We start from the raw sequence: 26,358 nt of genomic DNA on the forward strand, positions 1-26,358 counted from the left end.
CTCTATTATTATTTGCTACTTGCTGCATAAATACTCTCGTTGTAAAATTTCCTTTGTCCCTTATTTCTTTGTCCTTCTCTGCGTTTACTCTATTCTCATAATACTGTGCCATATAATAATATGTAATACTTCACTTTGTATTTTTGCTTGCCATGCACTTTCAGATGACATTATTAAATTTTGAATTTTTGGTAATAACCCTCGCACAAACTTATCAACAAACAATCTTTTCCCGGGTTCAGTACTTAAATCTTGACCATTAAAATCTGCAAATACTTCTTCAAATCGATTAAAATAATCTGTCGCTCCTTCATCTTTGCCCTGAAAACAAGCAGTTAATTTATCCCAAACTATTCTCTTCTCGGGTACCAAAGTTTTCAATTTCTGCACTATTCATGCTGGAAAGGCCAACATGACCGGTGGCGTTTATTCTCTAGCCTTTCTCTCGCCATCAATTCCAGTCAAATTCTCCCATGTATCACCGAATATATTCACGTCATTTATATTTCTAACCTGTTTCCATATATCTACAGGAAGAATCATGGGAAACAATAGATCAATGTCACTTAATGTAAAAACAGAGGAATTCAAAACAGATTCAATTTCTTTGTAAAATCCTGATGGATTTTTCCTAATATCAGGGATTGTCTGCCTGATGTTATTTACCTCTTGTCTAGAAAAAGGGACGCACTAACTGCGTGATATAATGGGCTTCTATCGTGCACGCTGCATTTCCTCCAGCGGCGGGTATTTCTACTTTCGGGACAAACGTGGGAGGCACTTCTCTCATAGGTGATTGCAAACTAGGTGTTTCTACATTTGTTCGTTTACTAAGCAAAAAAGCTAAATCAAGAGAAAAAGCTGTCACCCCAGTTTCAGGTGAAAATGCTCTTTTGTAAATCGTCATTAAATCAGCGGGACAACATGTCATTTTCTTCATACATTCATCTTGCAAATACTCAGCCATCATTTGTAATACCTTGCTCTGCATTTCTGGTGTATACTGACTAAACGTATCATGCACCTCAATTGGGTAGATGGTGGCATCTGAAATCCATCTAAGCACGTCTCGCATACAAATCCTCATCTCTTCACTAACAGGCTTCAACGGCAGCAAGAATCGCTGGACATATGATATATGTGGTTTAACTTTTTTCCTTATTTCTCTATACAATTGATCAAGCTCGTACTTAAATTCAAACATTCGGCTTGCATGCTCCCGTACTTTCGATGCATTATCCCACAACCGAGAAAGAACAACCAAATCACGCAACCCTTGCAGTGCCAATGTGTCCGTCAAATCACTCCAATTTTTCACAAGATAATCCCCCATGCATTCTAACAATACCTGCTGTTCACCAATGCCTCTATAATCAGATATGGAACTTTGCACGGCTGCTTCATCAACACCTTCAATATACGTTTCTGCCCAATTTCTCAGCACCTCTTTCCTGTCATTGTTAACCGTACTACGAATCACTCTACCGCTTCCTTGCACAGGCCCCATTTCTGTAAAACTGCCTATCATAGCAGCTAACTCATTCTCAGAAAACGGTGGAGGAAATGGTGTCACAGGGGGAGGAGATGGGGCCGATGGAATTACGGGAATGGGAGGTACATATGGAGGAGGTGCAGCTGGGTCCGTACTACTTTGAGGTTCATTTGTTCGCTCATTCAATATTTTACTTATTAACTCATCTGATGTATGCAAATCTGATTGCGGGGATGTATGCAAATCTTGTTGTGGATATATTTTCTGTACACACAATTGGAAAGCTCTATCCATTCTCCTAAGGTCCTCTGTCTGTTGATGCTGATCAAGCTCTAATGCTTTTTCTGCATTCGTTTTATGTCTGCGCGCATGTTTCTCTCTACTTCTCAACCGGAGATTAGCTTCCTTCCTCCAGTCTCTTATGACGTTGAACGCTGCTGGTCGGGCCTTCTTGCGTAGCAATACTGATTCTAGCTGTTCTATACGTTCTAATTCAAAACTCTCATTATTAGGCCACGGCAAGTCTTCTACATGGCTGGTTTGTGTATGCCAAATCGCATTAAACATTATTGCCCCTATACCATACTTCACATACATTTCAAATGGCGGGGACCCTGCAGGTGGCGCAACCTGGCCAGTTTCCAAAGATTGTCTACCGCAGTGGAAACATCCCACTAGGCAGGAAGACAATTTCTCAGGAATAATTAATCCTTACCCTGGGAGTTTGATCTTGCAAGAGCAACACTCGATCAATATCAGGACGTTTTAAGAATCGGGGCACGACTCACCTGATCAATCAATTCTTCACTCGGGATGCAATTCGTCTGTATACAAACGCAACCAAGAATTGTCGTGACTGCGTGTCTGGCTCAATCTGCCTCGTTTCAGATCCCTCACCTCGATGCTCTCTGGGCGCTGCTCGTCGATCAGGGATTGGCTGTGTACAGATCTGCAAAGAAATCTCTCACCACTTCTACAGGGGCGCCCCAAACACATTTTGATCCCGCTCAACGGCTTCGTCCTCGACTCGTTTTTGCCTTCTTCAAATTTAACATATACGATGGAGTAAAAGGGGAAGGGTCCTTATTCGGGCACCATATTTGCTAGGCCGTAAAGACCCCTCATATGGAAACTAAGGCACAATCACCATATGCTAGTGACTCGACAGACACAAGGTTTGTTTTCCAAACAAGTATGCTTTATTTCAAAGTATTCTCAGTCGGCCGACTGGGGTATAACGTCTCGCAACGTGTGGTACCCAGACCTCGTGAGACGCAAGAGAGCGAGCACCGCTCAAGCAACAATATTTATACATGACATGCAATCTCTTTGAAGGCAATAATGTATCTTGGATGATGGATCATGTTGCGCGAGGTAGGGGGAGTAGAGGAAGGCGGGGTCGTAAGTACTTGCCTCCTTTGCCGCAAATGTTTGATGATGGCTAGTAAGATAAAACTGTTAAACTGGAATGTCTGGGGCTGAACAACTTTGTGAAAAGGAATAGAGTGTACCCTCATCTTCGCAGACATACAATGTATATAGCCCTATTGCAGGAGACCCACCTGACACCTGAAAAGCAAGCACTACTTACCAGAAAAAGAGGGGGGGTTCATAGCATCTACATACTCAGGTTATGCCCATGGAGTACTGACCTGGATAGCACCTATAGTACCCTTTAAGGTGACGCAGTCTAGGACGGACAGTGAGGGCAGGATGGTGCTTGTACAAGGCCTCTAAGAGAATGTGGACACTTGCATGATAAATACATAGACACCCGATTACAACACAGCAGCTTTCTTTCAGACACTGTACCCTAGACTTGGTCTCTACAGAAATGGTTCTGTCATATGGGGGGTGGTGACTTTAATTTCATCCTGAATCCCTGTATGGATAGGTCGGACTCCAAGGTCCTGAACCGCCCCACCTACCAGAGCCCTACAGTCGTTACTCGCATCATTCGAATTGGTTGATATTGGAGAGCGCACCACCTGAACTCTAGACACTACTCCCATGCCTCATCCGCTCACGCAGTCCACACCAGGCTCGACTATTTCTTTGTGGGGAAGGATTTAATGGACGACTCCATGATAGCAGACTATAAGAGTACAGTTCTATCTGACCATGTTCCTCTGCTGCCGCAGTGGCGGTACGCACCTCCGAAGCCTCCAATCCCAACCTGGAAACTGAGAAGTGAGGCCCTATTGCACCATGCTTTCCGAGACACTTGAGAGACTGTATCAGGGAATACTTTCAACACAATGTGGGCAGTGTACCTAGAGCTGGTACTCTATGGGAAGCCCTCAAGTGGTCGTTAGAGGCAAAGCAATTGCCAAATCAGGGGGCATTCAAGCTACCTTTGCAGGGAATTGTCCGCAGCGGAGGACGCACTGGGAGCACTGACACGATCCCACATCGACTGGAGAGACAGGGAAGCGAACAAAACGGCCTTGCACCAGCAATGTCAGAGCAGCTGGGAACGACTGGGGAAACATAGCTATACCAGATATGTAGAGAGGCAGCACGCTGAGGGGGACAAGCCAGGCAGATAAGTAGCATGGCTAAGTAAGAAAGAGGAACAATGTACACCCATCTACTCAATACAGACGCCACAAGGCACCACATGTAACACTCAAGAGGGCATCGACACAGTCTTTTATGACTTCTACTGTAGTCTATACCAAGAAACGCCTAGGTCTACTGGCCTGGTCATAGAGGAGATACTGAGCGAAATAGAACTCTCTAGATTGGATGAGAGTGTGGTCAGGGAATTAGACACCCATATTACGGCCGAGGAACTGATCAACACAATAAGGTTGCTACCTACAGCGAAAACCCCAGGCTCAGATGGTCTGCCTGGAGAGTTCTATAAAGAATTTGCTACGCAATTAGCCCCCCATCTTCTGAATACCCTAAATGAGGCGTAAGACTCAGGCCTCCTTCCGCTCAGCCTGAAAGAGTCAACAATACCCCTGCTGAAACCCAATAAGCCTCCACAAGAATGCAGCTCATATAGACCCTTGTCCATGCATAACCAGGATAGCAAAATTCTGACTGCAACATTGGCCAATAGGCTAAAGAAAGTGATACATAATTGGTACACCCCGATCATACGGGCTATGTGCCGGGTAGAAATATGTGATGGAATCTAAGACATTTGCACCATCATGCACAGCATGGCCTCTTGGGAGACACTGTGCGCTATTGCTGCTTTCGATGCAATAAAAGCATTTGACACCATTAAGTGGGATTGGTTACATGCTAGGCTATGCAGGTTAGGCTTTGGACCTTACTATCTACGATGGGTGGAGATAATATACAAGGAGCCGGTGGCAAGAGTCAAAACAGGTAGGCATTTCTTTAAGCCTTGGGTGCTGGGAAAAGGCACTAGACAGGGATGCCCGTTGTCCCCGCTGTTGTACATTCTGGCGATGGAACCGGTGGCCACATACTTACGATCGGAATACATCGAGGCGGGTATACCAGCCATGGGTACCCATCACCTGATCTCCTTGTATGCTGACAACACGCTCATATGTGCGAAACCCTGAAGATAATTTAGAATTGATAATGAGAGGTCCTCGCTAGTTTTGCTCAGATTTGGGGTGTTACAGTTAGTATGGAAAAGTCCTCTCTGTTCCCATTAGCCGGTCTGGCTAAGACTCAACCCGACAAGCTGCAAGTGCTAGCCCTAAAGTGAAGTGTGACCACATTCAGTTACTTGGGGTCAAAATTTGTCATGACCCGGCTAGGGAGCATGCCAACAATACACAGAGGGACCTAGTAGGGATTAAGAACTCCATGTCTTTCTTGAACAAATGACCCCTTTCAATAATGGGCAAAGCCGCACTGTTCGTCCTCCTTAGGCTCCTACACTACTTTGCAAAAATCCCATACAATATACCAAAGGCCTTCTTTAAAGCTATAGATTCCTTGTGTAGGGAATTCCTGCGGCACAAGGGCAGATGTCAGATTGCATTATCCTCAATGCAAAGACCATGTGAGGAGGGGGCATTAAGGTCCCACACTTTGAGCTGTATTATAGTGCAGGGCAGCTACAATTCGTGTTAGGTTAGCTGGTGGACGAACCTACCCCAGACACCAAGCTTCTGCATCCGGCAATGTCATACATCTTTCTGAAAGAAGTGTTGTGGAGTAAAGGATTACACCTAAACCACTACCCATACCTGGTGATATTGGGTATACAACTGTGGGATAGGGAATTTGCACTAATAAAACTGAAGGACCCGTTTTCAGTACAGATCCTTCTGGCTTCTCCGGCCCCAGAGGCATCCCAGGTGCACCTGATAATCCGAAAACACTGGTAACCCAAGGGCATTGCCACGATAGAGGACCTGTTTACAGATACCTCTTTTACACCATTTCTAGAGTTAGCCAATACCACGGTCTACATTATAGCCAAAACCTGTTATATTGCACCATAAAAAAACCTGATTGTATGCAGATGGCCAAAGTATGTAGAAGCAGCAGATGCGCTCTCCTTAATTGACAATATGTATGACAAAGCAGAAGGCCCCCACACAACCTCTAGGTTGTATGGGTTCCTTCTAGAGAGCAGACCCTCCTTCGATGCAACCATTAGGTCCTAGTGGGAGGAGGACCTGGGGACTCTGTTCCTGGACACGCACTGGGCACAGATATTGCGGTATCATAAGAAAGTGTCCCGGAGTGCGAGATTGCAATTGATCCAATTGTACGTAACCCATAGAGCGTACTTGACCCCTCTCAAGATATCCAAGTTCCCTGGGGCTGCCGCACAACACTGCCCTAGATGTGATGCCACAGATGTTGGTATGTTGCACATGTTTTGGCCCTGTCCTAGCATATCACAGTACTGGGGGGGATAGTGGACAGACTGTACAAGGGAGGCCTTAATATTCACCCACTCACACCAGAGGCCCGCATGCTGGGTTGCTTTACAAGCCCCAAACATCTACGTTCTGACTCCGATGCAAGATTTAGCGTTTGTACTGGCCAAACGGTGGATAGCGATGACTTGCAAATCTCAGAGGGGACCTCATTTAGAAGACTGGTGGCGAGACCTTAAAAAATGGGCACTGCCCGAGTCAACAGTCTGGCAGAGAGCAGCACATGTAAGCACTTCTGACACTAATGTGGAGATCACGACATGGATCACACTTACCAAAACATTGTTTGCATCAGCTTCTTAAGGTGCTGGGATGGTACATGTCTCCCCTGAGACCGCGCAAACAGACCCGTCCTTGTACGACAGGTGAGGGTGGAAGAACTGAGGCTTCACAAGCAACACCGTGGGGAGGGAGTTTGCGGGAGCGAGGGGAGGGAGTTAGGGAAGTTACCAATCATGTGTGTCAATTATCAGGTTAACTTAGGAATTGGTAATGGAAATGCTCACTGATGTATACATGTTTTACTTGATACATATGTTTGTCTACTAAAACCAATAAAAACTGTTTACAAAAAAAGAAATATAAAGTTTCTCAAGTTTATTTACTCATTTGAATGTATTCAAGGCTAGTGCAACTTTACTCCTTTTGTTAGTGTGGGTTTCTGGGTATGGCAGTCTATGCTGAAATTATCTTTTAATAGGTGAAGAAGGATAGCCCAGGGGCTACGCATTTGTTTTGGAAGCAAGACAATGCAGCGCCACAGAGGTTAGAATCCCAATCCCGCACTTAGAAACCACAACGCTGCTATTAAGCATGTTATAAATTAACAATTAAATTAAATTAACAACAACAGTCATATTCGGCATGAATTTCTGAAACTTATATTGTCTGCTAAGGATGATTTAACAAACCTGTTCCTGGTGCAACCTTACTGGTTCAAGAACAGTAAAATCACATTTTGAGGGGGAGAGCGGGTCAGTGCATATGCAATCATACACCTATGACTATTAATACAATTGTGTCATAATGTGACGAGATCAAGAGTCTTTAAAAAGAGGATGGGCCTCATTCCGAGGATGGAGGTACTCATGGCGCTATTAACGCGATGACTTCCTCCAATACCGGTACCGAGTCCGCCCTCATTCAATGAGGACTTACCGGTCTATTCAGACCTTTGCAGGACTGGTATGTCCACATTGAAAAAGCCATTCCCCATTCCCATTTCAGCCCCCATAGGGGTGAATGGGAAGGCGCAAATAACGGTACCGCAAATTGCTATACCGTTATTAGCTCTGAAGTCCTTTAACGGGCCCCGTCCATTAAGGAAGGGACCCGCTAAGGGACCTCGGAATAGGGCGCAAAGGGATTACCGGCACCGATGTCCTTAACGGTGCCCGGTATCCCTTTGCGCCCACCTCGTAATGAGGCCTGATGTCTTGTGAGTTCAGACACAAGCTTAAGTAATACAAAGAAACAGAAAATAGGATAGAAAAAGTAGGATTGAGGAGAAGAGTGGGGAGGAAAGCAGCATTCCGCATTTAGAATGGCATCTTGTTTAGAATGGCATCTTGTTTAGAATGGCATCTTGATAGAAAAAAGGGTGCGTGAAGGGGTAAGGGGAGGAAAAACAGATGAATAAGGAAAAGTACAAAGAAATAGAAAAAGGATACAAAAATACAATACATTAAATTACTTGATGAAAAATTAATCATAGAAAAATAGACATGTAGAATATATATGAAGAAGAAAACGATATGGATAAAATCTGTGAGAATTACTTCCATTGCAGCCTATGTATATATAGGCTGAAATGTCTCCCATGTACAGATTTGACCAGAAAATGTGGTTCTGTATGGAAAATAAATACATGTGCAGTTTTAAAGTGAAATTTAATTGAATGCGCTGCAGAATTACATGAAGACTCCCATGCACATGACTTACAGTAATAAAACTGAAGACAGCTTCTGGTAGTGATGTCTCAAGCCAATCCCCTCATTAATCAGAGACAAAAGGACCAACATGAGAGTGATAGCATTGAAAGTACGATATTTTTACTACTGCTATTTTATCATTTAAAACTGAGGATTCCCAGCCTGATGACATGAAACTATTTAAGTCACATGAATATATGAAACGCCCAATGCTGGAGAACTGAAGATTTCAAGCAACCTGAGAAGTGGCTCATGTACTGGTTACTGAATAATTATTCATTTCAATTCAGTGGTAAAAATAAGCAGTGTCAAGAAAGGCACATGGGATGCACAAACAAATGCCCTCGAAAGGAATAGATAAGCTTGTTTATTAACATCCAAAGAAACAACAATGTTGGCTGCTGACTCGACATAAACAATAACCTGTGTGAGATTACTTCTCACCTCCTTATTGCCAATGGGAGGTCATCGTAGTCTTTGAGGTAAGAGGGTAAACACTGGGTCTTGCATCTGGAAATTCCTCTCTTGGGCTCCCCAGCCATATAGCCTATTCTGGTTATCTGGTTGTACTGCCACTGTTGTTAGGTCACGTTATTCTCAGGGGCCTTTAGGTGGCTAGGAAGAACTCTACCATCCTTGTCTGTTTTTCTTCTCCTTTTCATCATTTCTTTCATAAACCAGCTTCAATGGAGAGCGGCCTGTGGGGGATTGCAGTGTTTTACTGGCTGTGAACAAGGCCCACAGTAGTAGCGCATCCCAGTACCTGAAGTCCTTTGAAATCAATTTCCTAAGAAAGTAATTCAAAGTCTGATTTGAAGCGCTTCGCTGGCCCGTTAGTGTGGGGATGGTAAATGAGGATGCAGGATAAGAAGAACTTTAACAACCCTATTAGCAAAGTCATGACATTAGACATGAGGGGAGTTCCCTGATCGATAACTGTCTTTTTTGGGAACCCCAACCCTGAGACATATGATATCAGGTGTTTCACCCTGCTCTTGGTGGTATTACTCTTCATGGGAAAGGCTTTCGGGTATCACAACCAGATGGGAGAGTTCAATGCCTTGGAGGGGCTCAGATGTCCCATGTCATAGCATAGGCTTTAAATTATGTGCCACGGTGGAATATTTTGCAACAGTAGTAGGCTGAACCTTGAAAATATTTTGTGTGTGTGCGTGTGTGTGTGAGAGACACTGACTTTTAGTGAAGTCTTTGGTTTCTCTTACAGGGGTTTTGGATCTGCCCAGAAGGTCCTTTAGACTCTCTCTATCAAGCAGTGGTCCATACACAACTCTTCTGTGACACCCGCTGCCATGTGACAGAGCAAGAGTGGGTGACCCAGGAAATCAACTCTATATCGCCCGAAGGCCCATCATACACTGGTTCGAGGAGGCCACCGGCCTCCTGAGTCACCCACTTGGTAGTCCCCCGAGCCAGGCAGGGATCCTAAACACAGTAGTTACGGCATTGCTGACAATGATTTCTGTATTAATCATAATACTTTCAGTTCCTTAATTTACAATATTATGTTTGCACCAATGTTCAATAAAATGTGTACATTAAGATTATTACATACCGCAGACATGCTGTCTAGTACTTGAGGAAAAGTCATGTATGCAGTCACAGGCCACTGGACCATTTCATGGGAGAAGGCAACAATGCTGTAATCCTTCTCTGTGCGTGAAACAAGCTACAAATGAGACAAAATTGAATGAAAGTAAGAATCGATTCAATGAAACCTGCTATATATGCAAGCCATGCAAATAAAATGACAGAGTCCATGGGCACCACTAAAGGGCTGACTGCCTCCTTGCCCAGCAACAGTCCTACCACAGTTTTCAGGAAGCACCACTAAAGGGCTGATTGCCTCCTTGCCCAGCAACACTCCTACCAGTGTTTTCAGGAAGCAGCAATGGTGGATATGCTGTGGGAAAACCCTAGTAAGGATTAGAGTGTGTGTTGCCCCCTTAAAAATATGTGAGTCCTATTCTAAAAGACCCTACTCCTTCCTCCATTCCCTGGCCGAGGATCCTGTCCAACCTTTCCTGTGTTTAGATTTTCTGGGACGTATAAAAGTTAGGATTTTGATTTACAATTACCTATGACATGGATGTCTAAGACACTATTTTATATCTGGATATCAATTTTCTCTAATGAAAGGGACAGTGGGCTAAAGACTTGGTTGAGATCTTCCTGGGGGCCATCCACCCAAGAACAGGTCTCTGGGGCGTGCAGTAGAGGGACTCCCAGAACACCCCTTGTTTTGCATATTAAGTAACTTCAGGTTTCACCCTGTTACCAGCGGAATCCAGACGTGGACCCCTTGCTCACTGTTCTTATAGAGGCACAGTTCCACCTCACTGATGAGGCCCGACTAGGCTGAAACACGTGTCTGGGGATGCGGTTGGTACTCTTGTTCCGAGGAGAATTGCCTAGCATTTCGGTGCTGGACTGCCCCTGGGCAGGACAAAGACTGATATGCAGGGATATCTCTCCTCTGTGAAAGGGACAGTGAGCTAAAGACTTGGTTGAGACTCACATCCACCCAAGAACAGGTCAACTGGCCATGGTCGTGCTGGTAGAGGGACTCCCAGAACCCTCCTTGTTTTGCCTTATTTAATAGATTATTATATTTTACTTTGAATGAAATGTCAGAGGACATTATTATTAAGGACACTCTAATTTCCACATTGTGTGGCTGAGTGTTGGTTGATGACTGTGTTTGGCCAAAAGTCCCTAGACTTTAGGCCCATAACACTGGTCTGTCGACTGGTAAAATCAAGGCGGCATTGTCTCTATATCATAAATCATTTCATGAATAGTATCCTTTTTGAATGCTAGCTTTTCTTGTTTTGATTTGATGTGTTCAATCAATATTTACACTTTGTGAATTTACAGTGCATGCTGAGTTAGTGACTTCAGATCGAGCTTTAAATTCACATAGTATAAATGTTGATTGAACAGATCAAGTCATGCACAAAAATGTAGCCATTAAGAATAACTCTGTATATTTATAGCCAGGCCATGTACTAGCAAGTGGCAAGTGTTCTGTCCATTGATTAACACTCCTTCAAGACATTTTTCAGAAACTTCATGCATATTCACATACTGAAGCCCATGAACAGTGCAATCACCCATAGATTTCAGGATAACACTTTGCTGGCTAGCAAACTACATCTGCTACACACTTATTCAATGGTGAGTTGACGTTGCCATTAACAAATAAAACCAACTGTCATTCTGTACCAAAAACATAACCACAATGAAAAAGCAATAGACAAGAGCAAACAACATAGTGTGTCTACTAAACCCACATGAGCACATGTTCTTCCTACCTGCACCACCCCTGGCATTGGCCTGTAATCCAGTGGTCTCCATGTGTTCCTGCTAGGTGATCCATCTTAATCCAGATGGAGCCCCAATAGGCCAGGATGTCGGAAAAATAACAACCAGTCCATCTGTATCGTATGCAATTTCCTTTCTGTTTCTATGCACTCACTCAAGGCCAACCAAGTCGGAAGGCGCCCAGAGTAAAATTCCACAGCAATACCTTGTTATGTAGCTACTCCCACTTGCACACTAAATATAGTTGGAGCAAACAGGCACTCAATATATACAAGCATCACAGTATGCCAAAGCTGACTTACATATCGGATGTATACCATAGTATACTAGATCTATTCATCAATACATCTATACGCTACATCTATACGCTTACTTAAGTTCAAATGCAATTAAAGAAAACATAATGCAAAATAAGTAAAGAGAGTTTCAAGTCATTTCATCACGCATTTTCCACAACATGTAAGATTGCCAATAAAAATAACAGTAGGTATAAAATAATTACAGAAATATATAAGACGCCTTACAGTAGTAGAATTCTAGACTACATTAATGGAAAACTATGGTTCTTCTTTAAATTCCATACGCTATATATAAACTTTGAGGCAACATGTGGGCATGGAGTAGTGTTAGGTAGAAAGCCAACTTTTACCATAAGCGATAGCGCCCTGCATTTGTTGCTGGCTTTTCTGTATTTGTGACTTGATTTTCTCCCAGTCTGGCTCAATCTCAAGCCTGACTGAGAGCGTGGCTCTGTGTTTTTGTGCCCAACCAACAGTCCTTATGACTCCTAAGGCAGGGATACCCAGAAGGTACCACTCAATCTCCCAGAGTATCCTAGCCTGCTAGTGGCTTTTTCACATGTGTAAAATGGTTCCACTGGATGGACTCCATTTTACCTAGCTGCGTCTTTTTTCACCCCTTTTCCAGTCAACAAAATGTTGGTTGGAGTTGTTGCCTTGAAGACCTGAGTGGCCACATGACTAATCCTTGTCCCTCTTTGTGTATGTGAGAGCAGGTGGCCATCTTTGGTCACTGGATGTGTGTGTCCCGGGACAGGGGGTTGTAATCCGTCTGAATCGAGTTCGGCCTGGCATATACAAACGCTTGTCTGGGACAGTCTGGATTAATTCCTTTGTGTGAGACACCTTTCCAGAATGAAAGGGTGCGCTTGGAGGGATGGTCTGCCACTGGATGGCCACCAGTCTGTTTGAATTTTGCTTGGCGGGTAATTGGGTGCAGTGTTCATTCACTGGCTCCCGTGGGGGATCAAAGCAGACTCCCCTTGCCCACTCACCTTGTCTGGCTGGCTGGATATCTGAACCTGCACTCCGACGTTCTGAAAAAACCTGACAGCAAAGCTCTGCCTCTCCAAAAAAGAGCAGAAAGAATTTACAGAGGCACTCTTTTTCCCAGACCTGGCAGGGACTACTGCATCTCAGCGCCTGCTTGAAGTCCTTGTCTCCCTGAATCTACTGACATTGGCTACATCGCAAGATAGAGAAGCAGGTGCTCCAGCACCTTGAAGACTCTCCAAGCGGAACCAACCCAAGAATCCTCACCCCAGACTGCAGGCAAGCACTTTGGTTCCGCCTCCTCTCACCTAGGAAGCTCCAGAGGCCATGCCGCCTCAAATCCTGCAACCACACAGCTAAATTCTCCTTTGCAGCCCTTCCATTGCTGGCGCCCTCCATGTGCTTTCTTCAAACTTACTTCAGTATCTGGTCTTCGATTGGGCCTCTCTAAACAAACTCCATCCCCAGAAATTGGAGCCTGCACCCGAGGATGACGTGGGACCCTACATCACTGGCAACTGCCGACCACAGCCAACTCTCCTTTCCATGCCTTTGGCTCCAGACCCAGACCTGAGTCACAGATGGCCTTAATAATACACCAACTCCCAGATAATACACCAACTCCCAGATATGATTCAACAGGTTTTATTTGTTCAAAATCAGAAAAGGCCCTAACAGCCGCCCCAGCATGATCACTATGGATTGGTAACCCCAACTATCTGTCATTTCTGCAGATGATGGCATAAAGGCAGCATCCGTATTTCTCTAAGGCACCCTCTGCAAAAAATCTAGGTCACACCTATCGGGGGCCCTGTTTGAATAGTGCCTTTCAATCACTTTATCCTCATAAGTGTTTACTGATCTTTCTGACAGCGCTGGTGCACTGTGGGCCTTTTTGATTTGTCCAGGCATAGAATCGACTACACTTGAGTCGATGATCTGAGCCACCAAGTGGCTCAGGCGGGCTTACCCTGCTATTAACCGTCCCCTGTGGTATCCAGGTACCCCTTACCCGACTACTCCAGACTGAGGGAGCAATGCTGCACCAGAGAGAATATCATTCAGGGAAATCGAGTTCCCCTTAGTAAGGTTAGAATGGCAGACCTTCATTTTTTGGCGTTTGCCGAAGAGTTGGCTGCAGGCATTCTAGCTACCCCGACCATCATTGGGTCTATTTGAGTTATTCCAAAAGGCAATTGTGATCAAACAGGCGATAAATGGAACACGTTCGAGGGGATGAAAAAAAGATTGATCCGCACAGAACTTCATGGCTCCATGATGACAGCGTACTTAAAATCACACACAGTGCCAAATGGGATGATCATCTGAATAAAACTGCGGACATTCCTGGAACATACACAGTTCTGCAAAGATTGGAGATTTTTTTGCAAACAAGTGTACCAGGGATTGGCTGATCCTAATTATTAACACAGCCAAAGATGTCTCGGTCAAACTGATGCATGAAATCTAATATAAATAAGATTTGTTAAAATCACATATAGTACTGGACGCATTCAAATAGAAACTCGAGGAACTGGATGCCACCATCAAGGAGTTTCGATTTCAATCAGAATAAAAAAGTAATTACATTTAAAAAAAAAGACATTGCAGCTTTCTCGTATGAGAGGATCTATACCTATGTGACTGATGCGTATTATGCAGAGAACAACACCAGGGAGTCATATACAGGACCACAACAGTCAGGGTGGCAACAGAAGAGGAGACCCAGAAGACCAAACCCGTCAAACTGGAGATTCTCCACTGGGATGTGGTAAAGTCCTATGTGGCGGTTACATGAACAGCATGGCTTTTATTGCTTTCATGAAGACCGTTTGGGACTCAATGCCTCTGATAGAGGGGGGTTGCAGGTTCCAGTTGGTAGCTGCTAGAACTGGGTAGCTTGAGCCGCCTGCTCTAATCCTGAGGCTTTTAGTAATGGTTAGTCGGTTGGTGTGGCTGGATCTAGCGGGTCTGATTGAGGGAGGCACAGAGAATCTTTGCGCGAGGTAGTGAGGTGCTGTGTCATAGCGACATTTGTGGGTAAGTGCCAGTGACTTAAAAGGGATGCGTTCCTTGACGGGTAGCCAGTGGACGGATTTCCTGGTGGCCGAGATGTGGTCTCTTTTTGAGACCCCTGTGGCAGCTTTGAGGGCATTGTTCTGCACCATTTGAAGTTTTTTGATGTTCCTTGCTGAGGTGCCAAGTAGGAGTACATTGCAGTAGTCTAAGCGAGATCCTATGATTGCTCTGGCGATGGTGAGGGAGTTTTGCTGCGTTAGGAAGGGCCTGGCTGCAGTGATAAGTTTTGAGTGTTAGGCTGCTGCTGATGAGATTGCGTTCACCTGTCTAGTCATGGTGAGGTTTGAGTCCAAGTGAACCCCCAACGTTTTGACTGACTGGGATACCGGGATGCGGGTCTTGTCAATGAGAAGGGAGTCGTATTGGGATCCCATTTTTTTTATTGTAACCGATGACCCGATGATAAGGAGTTCTGTCTTTTCACTGTTAAGGCAGAGCCAGTTTTCAGCCATCCATGTCTGGATGGTAGTCTACATGGAGTTTAGAGTTTTTTGGTCGGATTCGTAGTCGCCCGTAAGAGGGATGAGGACCTGCGTATCATCCGCGTAATTGGTGTATGTGATGCCCATCGAATCGAGGTCTGTGAATAGTGACCTTGTGAATAAGTTGTACAGGGTGGGTGAGATGAAGGACCCTTGTGGGACCCCACACTTAATTAGATGAGGTTGGGTGCATGCTTGGTCTGAAAAGACTTTCATAGCTCTACCTCTGAGGAAGGAAGCGATCCATGCAGTGGCATCCAATAAGAAGTTGCCAGCCGTTGAGAGGTGGTGGCAAAGGGTGTCGTGGTCAACCAGGTCGAAAGCCGCAGAGTGGTCAAGGAGTAGTAGGAGGGCTGGTTTGCCTACGTCTCTGAGGTCATCAATTTGGTTCTTTGATGGTCGTAGCTTGCTCCCATCTGTAGATTTAGGAATAGATAGGTGTTTATCAAACCCTTTTTGAAGTTCAATAAACACCCTTGAACTGTGGTCACTTGTGTCTGTCTAACTGTTGATACCATGGTTTCCTTACAGCTCCCACTTACATACTCCATGTAGACTAATTCCCAAATCAATGCTTCGAATCTGCTTCACTCCAGATGACATATCGCTTCCTTGTCAGCATGAACAAGAGTGAAGTCTTTGACAACACCTTAACGATCTGTCCCTCGAATGAATTTTTCTATACTCTTCTGTGATTTTTATGGTGATCAGAAAGTGCAACCTATATCACAACACTGTGCAAAAGCATTCTCAGATGCGTAGTGTAAACTGGGTCTCGGATGAAAGTGAGGACGTCAACATTGGCATGCCTCACCACAAGCTCTGGAAATTCTTTGATTAAGCGAAAGAACACTGCATGTGCTAGTCTATGATTCTCTTGTGATAGGGACATTTGTCTTATCCTCTCTGTACTCTGGAAGTAAAAGAAATTGTTCTGTGATCACTGTGAGCAGCCTTTTGATTGTCTTTTCGTTCTCAGGATTTTGAAGAAGCTCTGTTATGCTTGTGAGTTTTACACCAATGCCGGGTAGGACCTCCATACTAATTCCAAATAGATCAGTATGTCTTTGGTGAGGTCACTATTGCGTGACACCATAAGTCAGTGCAAACAAAGATTCTGTGTCAAAGGACTCGGGATACTGTATTCTTTTCCAGTTTATATATCCTCAACCAAAATTTGGCATAGCTTTTCTTATCAAGGCTTCAGTGTGCCTCAGTCCAAAGTCTACAGCTATTTGTGGCTTATGCGCATAATTCTCTTTATTTTACCCTGAAACCAGGATGCACATAGTGTTCGTATTTGTGTCCCTTTCCCCTTATTTTGCTCAAAGGAAATGCCCAGAACTAAGCCACAAACACACACAAAGTTTTCTTGCTTTTCACTTGACTGGTCATGCGTCCTTTTTCCTTGTCATAGATCTTGCCTGCACGTGCTGTGGTTATTCCCCGTTGTCTGTAGTCTCTTCGCGATGGGGTGCAGGCAGAGGGGTCTCTCTGACATATGTCTTGATATCTCCAAGGAAAATCCAAGCTCTTCTTCCCCGTCACTTGACTGCAGATGGTGTAATATCCTCCACTATAAACGGGCTGTGGAACCTTGGCTAGTCCCACTTTTTCCTTGTGTGATTCAGAACTAGGACAGTGTCACCAGGGAATAGTTGAGGCATACGTAATTCTGGAACTTTATCTGTTGTAGCATCTACTTCTGTGTTCTGTGCTACCCTACACCCTTCTTGTCCTCGCTGCTGCTGCTGTCCTGAAATTACAGAAAAATTGGAAGTCATACAGTTCAGGTAGTTTTGCATTTCCAAACCTAACACTTCTCCTGTTGGCTGAGCATCACATCTAGCTCTAGTTCGAGGAGTTATATATGTCCGCATCCTTCTGCCTGCCACAATTTCGTGCAGAGTAAGATGGTGATCAGAACCAGGCTAGTTTCTGAGTGCATACAATGCCAGTGGAAGACAGTGCAACCATCCCTTCTTCAGAGTAAGCTTCAACTTGGCTATCCTTTCCTTTAACAAGCCGTTGAGCTTCTTGCATATCCCATTCCCTTGCGGATGATACGCCAAATAAAACTGGTGCTTTATACCAAGCAACAAGCTGATCTGTTCAAATACTGCATTAACAAAATGAGGACCGTTATCTCACCTCATCACTTCACACACTCCCCATCTGGGAAACATCTCCCTCACCAGGAATTTGGCCGCAGAGGTAGAGTCTGGGTGTGTACATGGACCTGCTTCTATCCATCTAGAGAATGGACACACCATAACAATTAAGTACCTGTAGCCGTTATATACTTGAATCAGATCGACATAGTCGATATGCAAGTGCTGAAAAGGCCCATTAGGCCTTGGGATGACTCCCCTGATCACACGTAGTGTATGCCCAGCCGTGAATTTCTGACAGATTATGCAATTTATAATAAAAAATGCAACATGTTCTGCCAAGTTCGTTATAAACCAGTCTTCAACAATTGTTGCTGCTAGATTCTCTCTTGTTATGTGTGCTGGATAGTGTAACTGTTCCAGTGCTATCTTCAATAAGACTATAGGCATCAATGGTTTACCAGTGCTGTATTGTCGCCACAACACCTCGGATGGGTTTAAAGGACATCCTCTTCGCTTCCAGAGGTTCTTTTCTTCCTGCGGTGCCTCTCCTTGAAGCTCCAGTAAATGAGTGTTTGGCATATTGCTGTAGCCTTCCGGCCACTTCTTACAACAATCATTTTCTCATACACATCAGGCACTTCCACATCCATCATTATTTCATCTTCGGTTGCCACACGCTTGGCCTCAGCGTCAGCTGCTTGATTTCCGCGTGAGATAAAATCCGTCCCTTTCATGTGGGCTGCGCACTTCACGACTGCTATGCCCACTGCGAGTTGTAGTGTCTTAATGAGCCTGTCAAATAAGGTGGGATGCTGTACTGGCGTGCTGTCCGCTCTGAGGTAGTCCCTCCTTTTCCAGCACGCTAAGCCTGCGTGTACTGTCAACGTCACATAGGCAGAGTCACTGTACACCGTTACTTCCTGGTCTGCGTGATTCTCGAGCGTGAGTATCAGCGCCAATAATTCTGCAGCCTGTGCTGAATAACAAGAGGGTATATGTGCACTGATAGGTACTCGAAATTCCCCATTTGCTGTGTGCTTCATTACAGCGGCACCTGTGTATCGTTTTCCATCATTTTGATCGATTCTAGAGGAACCATCAATGAAATCGATTTCTCCTTCTGCCAATACATTTACTTTTACTCTGGGGATCTTATCATAGAATTCTTCATAGTTTGTGCAGTCATCTATTGGCTCTCCTTCAGTGACTGGCTCTGCTATAAACATAACTGGGTTCACTATTCTGCAGCAAACTATTTTAATTGTTGAGTTTGATATGACCACCTCATAGGCAGAAGTTCTTTGTGATGTCAATGTGCCTTTTGGTTTCTCTTAAATAGCAAATGTGTGCTCGATGAATAACGTCATTGGGCACCCCATTACAATGGTTGTAGCTTTCTCTATGGTGAACGCTGAAGCAGCCAAACTTTGTTCGCACGGGAAATGACCACTCATCACTGGATCTAAAATCCCACTGTAGTATGCCTGGGGCGTGTACCCTAATGTAGTTTTCTGTGTGAGGACTGCTGTCATAACAGTGCCATCGGTGTGTGAAAACAGGTAGAATTCCTCTGCATAATTGGGAATCCCTAAGACTGGTGCCGTGCAAATGGCCTTTTTTAGTTCATCAAACCCTTCCTCCATGGCCTTAGTCCACACAATCTTTTCTTTCATTGCCTGTGCTTTCTTTAAGGCTTGTAATAAGGGCCTGGTATAAGAACTGTAGTCAAAGACCCATGCCCTGACGTAATTGCATAACCCTAGAAAACTCTGCATTTGTTATATCGTGTGTGGCTTAGCTGTTTTTGATATAGCTTCAGCTCTTTCAGGGGTGACCTTTTTCCCTTCATGTGAAATCAGTTGGCCTATGTACAACACTTCTTGTTGACAATACTTTAACTTCTCCTTGCCAACTTTATATCCTTTCTCAGCAAGTATCATTAATAGCTGAATGGAATCACATCTGCACTCTTCCTCTGTTGTGCTGCAAATCAGAATGTCATCCACATATTGCAAGACAACACTCTCTAATGCAATATTGCTCAAGTCCATCTGCAGGACCCTATTGAAAATCGAAGGGGACTCGCAATATCCTTGAGGCAGCCTTGTATTTTTCAGACAAACTTGCCTGAATGTAAATGATGTCAAATCCTGCGAATCTTTGTGCAATGGGATTGAGAAAGACGCATTTTTCAAATCAATCACTGTGAAATACTGTGTCTCAACAGGTATGTTACATAGAATTTTAAATGGGTTAGGGACTAGAGGGAACTCAGCCTCTACTATCTGGTCTATTGGCCTTAAATCTTGTATTAAAAGCAAAGACCCTCCCTTTGATTTTTTGATCGGATAAACCGCAGTATTACACGATGACTCTGGCGTCACTAAGATGCCCTGATCCATCATGGCAGAAATTGTCTTAAACATCCCTTCATCTGCCTCTCTGGACATGGGATACTGTCGTGCCTTTGGTAGTATTGCTCCTGGTTTCAATTTAATCTTCACTTCTCCGACTCCTTTCAGTAAACCTATGTCATAAGAGCCTGCAGTCCATACTGAAACAGGCACTTTTGCCATGTCATCATCAAAATATTTAGGATGTTTTTGTGCCAGCATCATTCTCTGAGGCACCTCTCTTTTAATCATTTCCACCCAATAAATGAGTTTACTTCAAATGTCATCTCATCCTCACCTCACTTATCTGTTCTTCAAAAAGATCGTCATCAGTGACGTCAGTTAATCTGTAACCTTCCCCAATGGCAATAACTGCACACCATTGCCTGCCTTCATCATCACAACCGTCAAGCAAAGCCATTTCACCTCGTACTATGACTGCTTATATTGCTAAGGGAAACATTCGTCCATTTTCCTCATGCATAGGTATTCTTGGTCTGAACAGAAACTCATCTGGAGTTCTTATTGCTCTGTCTGCAAGGCCTGGTAGCCATGACATTAATATGCGCACTCCATATGCAAATATCTTAGGTTCTAACGGAATAGCTCTCATAGCCATTTGACTTGTGTATGCTCTAATCATTTTGCACATGTTTAAATAATGCATTCCTGAAGTTGAACATACTATGCCCTCCTCAGTGAACATGATCGTCATATTTAACTTTGTCATTAAGGCTCGTCCCATATATTTACAGGCGTCTGTCTCGAATACAACAGTGACACTTTCATGTCACATTCTATTATAGAAACTGGAAGTTCTTTTGTGAAAGGAACACGGCTTGTTGCTCCTGTAAAGCCCTGAGTATTCATGGCATCGCCAGACAAAGAAAACTTGCCTTCACGTATACACAAACGTGTTGCCCCGTGTCGACTAAGAACGAATATTCTTTACCCCCTTCGTCCCTAGTGAGGGTTTGGTGTCACTGATAGAATGGAACACATCAGGTCTCCCAGTGAACTGTCCTAGCTCATATAAAATCTCGTCCCACAATTGGTGAATGGATTTCCTCCATCACCAGTGGCATTTCCTATTCCATGGTTCGGTACCTGTCCTGTGCCTGTTGTTTGTAGAAGTTGCATTGGGGACTGTTGAGACTGTCCTTGCGGAAAATTGGTCACATTCTTCTGCAGCTGCAAGCTTTGCTGCACTCTTGGCGCTTTCTGCTGCACAGTGTGATTCTGCCCAACTCCATTTCCACCCTGCTGCGAGAACGCAGGAAGATTCATCATCCCCCCTCATTTGAATTGGTCGTTTTGCACCATCCCTTGACTTCTGCACATAGGCACAAGATGCCCTGTCATCCCACACATCCAACACGTTGGGGGTGGTCTGATTATTTGCCCATTTTGCATATTCTGATTTTCACCTTGCATATTTTGAAAGCCTCCCTGATTATTTTGTCATCCCCTTCCTCGGAAGCCTCTTCCTCTCGGGTTAAACCCATTATTGCCTTGATCGAACTGCCTTTGATTATTGACCTGCTGCGTATTTGATCCGTCTGTTCTAGTTATCATTGCCCCTTCAAGGGCATACTTTGATAATTTTTTCTGTACTAATTCAACCTCTTCAACCTTCCTTACAGCATCCTTTTTGCGATTTTTCTCTTGCAGCAGCCTGCAATAACGCGCAATGGTCAGTTGTATTTCTGACCATGGTTTAGCTTCGATTCCTACCAGTTTCTTGAGCAGCTTCTACACCTGTTCTGGCAGCCCTTGACATAATAAATGGTAAAACTTTGGTATAGATTTCCCCCAAGATTCACGCGTTTCCAGCACCCATGCGTCTTGGAAATTCTGAATGTAAAGCAACGGATCATCTCCCTCCTTCATCTTGCGTGTCATTATAGCTCCCATATCAGAAGTGTCCGGGTATAGCACTCGAAGCGCTTTCCATACCGCGGTTCTGCAATTGTTAAACAGCGCTCTGTCGTGTGCAGTATTAACTGTAGTCACACCAGAGTAACCTGCACGTGTCCAAATATCGTCAGCTCTATCACCAAGTATGGCGATCAAAAGACCCTTGATATCCCCTACAGCCAACGTTTTACCTCCTGCCATTTTTTCTAACTCATGTATCCATTTTCCGGCTCCAGATGTCAACATTGGGAGCTTGTTTTTTAGGTTCTCTCTATCCATCTGTGGCCATGGTATATATTGTGGCCTCGTTCCTCCTTTCTCTAATAAGAGGAACTGTAACGCACTAAACTCTTTTTCTTCTCTCATAGTTTTTCTGTCTACCGCAGGGGTAATATTCCCACATCACCGTCTACCTGGCAATGTCCTTAACCTGCTTACATATGGCGGTGGAGGCACCCCCCCTTGACCACGTGGCAATCCTTCATGCCGATCTGATTGTATTAGTGACTCCGGTGCTTTAAGCGCGGACCCGGTAGAATCCTACCATCTTATTCCCTTTCCCCTAGAGAAGCGTTTCTTGCAATCGCTCTCTTCTTCTCTTTCTTCACTTTCATCTCTTTCTGTGTCTGATATTGTCTGTGCCCAACCCGTGCAGCTTCTCTCATACTCCTCATCTCTATTTAGAGTCAGCCTATTTAAGGACAGCTATTTATGTCTGCTGCTTCGGGAAGCGTCCTCAGTATCATACAACTGAGTGCTCTCAAGGCGCTCATCCTTTCCTTTCCCTTGGGGTATTTTTTCTAGTCCCATCTCATCATATATTCTATCGATTGTCTCTTCAATACTTCTGGTGTATAAGTCATCTTCTAGATTTACTCTAGACGTGACTGGTACTGAATCGTACCCAGGAAAGAATTCTTCTACATCTTCCCATTCAACTACTGGATCGGGTTTTCTAACCTCTCTTTCCAGATATTCGATATCACATGCTCTCTGTCTTCGCTTACGTTCTATGTCGTCATCAAATTCTCTACGCTTCCTTGCTTCCTCTCTAACCCTGTCTTCCTCGTGTTTCCTTGCATCTCTTCGTTCATTTGCCCTTTGTATTTCCTTATCTTTCTGTCTTTTCATTCTCTTCTCTCGTATCTTTTGTTCTTCTTCTAGTCTCCTCTGTTCTATTCTATCCTGATCATCAGCTGTTCTCTGCTTGTTATCGCGTTTTCTTTGTTCTCTCGCCTTTTCCTGTTTTCTGATCTGCTTGTCATGATATAACTGCTCTTGTTTCTGCCTATCTTTTTTCCTTGCCCCTTCGTCTCTTAATCGTCTTTCTTTTTCCTTCTAATTCGTCTTGTTCTCCCCTTTGTCTCATGTACTCAATGCCTTTACCATTGAGTTTCAATCAAATCTGCCCTCCCATCCATTCTTTCTGTGTGAATGTCATCTCATCAATTCTATCCTCATCTCCCTTCCATCTCTTTACCTCTCTTCCCGTACTTAGAGATGTACTTACTTGCGTTTGATCACCTTTTTCCTTTTTGCGTCTCTCCTTGTCCCTCGGGACTTTGGAGGTAATATTTCTTTCCTTGTCCTTCTCTGGGCTTTTGTCACTACTTTGCGTAGGTGACTCATATGACGGGTTGCTATATCCCGTTGCTGCTTTAAGTTCTCCTAATGGGTACAATCCTTCGTCTCTACTAGCTTTGTTTTTTATTTCAGACGGGGCGGGTGGCGCAGAGGCTCTTCACCCCCTCTTTACATATATTCAGTATGCAATCTAACAATGTCTCCTCCTCTTTTTCTTCTCGGTACATTTTCCAAAATTCCAGGCACTTGTCTAACTTTTTGCCAGCATACGTGGCATGTAAATATGTTATCATGTGCTGTAGGACCGTTTTAGATAGTGATCCGCCTTGGGGCCACGGCATAAACATTTTGTCTGTGGTCCCTTTAACCCATTCCGCACTGTACTGTTTAAGCTTAGGTGCGTGTTTCGGCAACTGTTTGCACAAGTGTATCAGCGGAGTAATGTCTTCCATGTTTAACCCGTTTACCCCCTATTTATATCACTTTATTATATTTGCATTTAAAAAATCAACAGTATGAGTGAGCACCAATCGTCGCAAGCTCCAATCCCGCTATCTCAACAATATTTTTACTTTACTCTTGCTAAAGAACAACCATCAATCCATGCCATGCAACGTTTTTCCTTTACAATCGTGCAATTTTCATGCTCTTTTTTTCCACAATAACAGTGTTCAATTTTGTGACGTCACGAGTTGACTTAAATACATAAAACAGACAGACAGACTATGGCCAGCCACACAAATGTTATGCCGTCTTCTTCCTCAGACGCATCTTGCCCCTATGGTTATTCCAAAAATGGAATTTAAGCCCATCTATTTTGGATTGTCTTTAATCGATTCTGGTCTCTTACGTCATCCTGTTTACAGAACTTTTAAGGAGTATGGGCATGGCGGGGATTCATGCGTAGGTGTGAAAGTCTCACTCTTCCAGCCTGCCTTGTCACGTGACTGGACACCGTGAAATCGTCTTTTTCTCTGTGTCTTTTTGTATATTTGATTTAATTCTACCAGTGCTCTCCCATTTGTGGCTTATCTTGACCTTTCTGAACAGGCTCTTCTCTTCTTTTCTCCTTAATTGTATCCAATGTCCGCCTTTTCCAGCCAGATAAGACCTCAGCTTCTTGGCATGATCATCCTCAGCTGGGTATCGTGCTGCCTTGATTCTCGATTTTCTACTGCAACACACTCCTTTTGAGGCTTTTAGTAACCCTTGTTCAATTCTGCTCATGTGCGTAGTTGAATTATACTCGTACATAAAAGTGCTTTTGAGGTATATATTTGTACATATTGACGCTTGCCACAATCTGTTTACTATTAAGCATAAGCAAGCTTCATGATTGCTTTGCCTCTTGCAGTTACTTGCATCTGTACAGGTTTAAACTGACTGAATATCTTCATCATGTATGTGGCATAAGGGGGTCTGGGCCGCGTTCTCAAAGATTGGCATCATCGAGGCTCTGAAGTCCTCCCATTTCCAAGGGGAATCGTGCTTTGATGGACAATCCATAACACTTGTATCGAACAACGAAAAAGAAGAAGCGGGAAATCGGTGACGCCTCTTCTTCGTCTTCTTCAAAGAAGACAAAGATTTTCGAGGCCGACTCCTCGACCTAGATTTCTTCGATTTACGTTGGGATTTTCCACTAGGCTCAACAGAGTCTTTGTTTTTTCTCGGAGAGGACTTCAAGGATTCCTCCCTCACCGCCAATTTACCTCTTCATTCCTTGAGAGCTTTGTTGGTCATGGCTTGACAGGAACCGCATTCGTCAACTCGATCAAGACCCAAGCACCAGGGGCAAATTCGATGGTGGTCAGTAATAGACATTTTCTTCCCGCATTTCTGGCAATTTTTAAAACCAGTTTTGGTGGTATAAGGATTTGATGAGGAAGACATTGTCGAAAGACTGAAGCGCTGTTTTCGTACACACGAAGGAAAACCTTTGTCGGAAAAACATAACTGAAGCCAACAGATGCGGCTCGAGCCCTTTATTCTGCGGATGGCCTCAATGCTCGACGGCAGCCCTCGAGGGACATCAACGCCGCAACCTCGAGCACAGCGTCCCCCTGGTGGACTTTTTTGTTCTCCAAAGCAGCAAAGCTGAAGATACGAATATATCTCTGATGATGAATACGATGGAGGACACAATCCATTTGAATAGGTGATATAGTAACAGAGTAGTTAGGGGAGACGGAGACCAATATGGATGTGGGAGGAGAGAGCAGACAGAGGGACTGCACAGTGTACGAGGAACTCACCAGGCAGCCTAGCAGCAGGACAGGGGAAGGCAAATTAAATGAGCAGTAAGTCAAGAGTCCAGGGGGGATAGGGCCTAGGTTACAACAAGCAATAGAAAGCACGACTCAAGGGAAATGAGAAAATGAGATAAGAAACTGAGGGGAACACCTAGGCACAGCCAGCAATTACAAGCACACAGATATGACTTTCCAAGATAGGGAAATAAGCAAATATGAAGGAGCATCCTGTGAATTCAACACTCAGATTTGACTTTAAAAATAAAGGTAAAAAAAGGCCAAGGTTTTTAAACACATTCAGAGATACAAAAACACTCAGATTTGACTTCCAATATAAAGGTGAAAAGGCCCAGCTTTTAAACACATTCAGAGACACAAAAACACTCAGATTTGACTTTCAATATAAAGGTGAAAAATGCCTCACATTGAGAGAATCTGAACAACATGATTTGACTTACTTAAATATTGTAAAAAATCAACACAGTTGAACAAAGCAAGCAATTTGCGGGTAGCACGTGGATTTGATTTGATTCAGTGAAGGCCAATATGCACGACGAGCGAAGGCAGATCCACACAAAGAAACAGGTAGGGTCA

At 44.1% G+C, this 26,358-nt stretch overlaps 1 protein-coding gene across 1 annotated transcript in view; it reads right to left on the reverse strand.

The window, feature by feature from the left end:
- Positions 1–26,358, reverse strand: part of RO60 (Ro60, Y RNA binding protein) — an 820,045-nt gene that overhangs the window by 139,745 nt on the left and 653,942 nt on the right. Inside the window, exon 7 of the mRNA XM_069641073.1 lies at positions 9,883–9,996. Coding sequence (XP_069497174.1) covers positions 9,883–9,996 — 114 coding nt within the window. The remainder of the gene's footprint in view (positions 1–9,882; positions 9,997–26,358) is intronic.

Source organism: Ambystoma mexicanum, chromosome 1q (assembly GCF_040938575.1).
Source record: "Ambystoma mexicanum isolate Mex_15411 chromosome 1q, UKY_AmexF1_1, whole genome shotgun sequence".
NCBI classification, from domain to species: Eukaryota; Metazoa; Chordata; class Amphibia; order Caudata; family Ambystomatidae; genus Ambystoma; species Ambystoma mexicanum.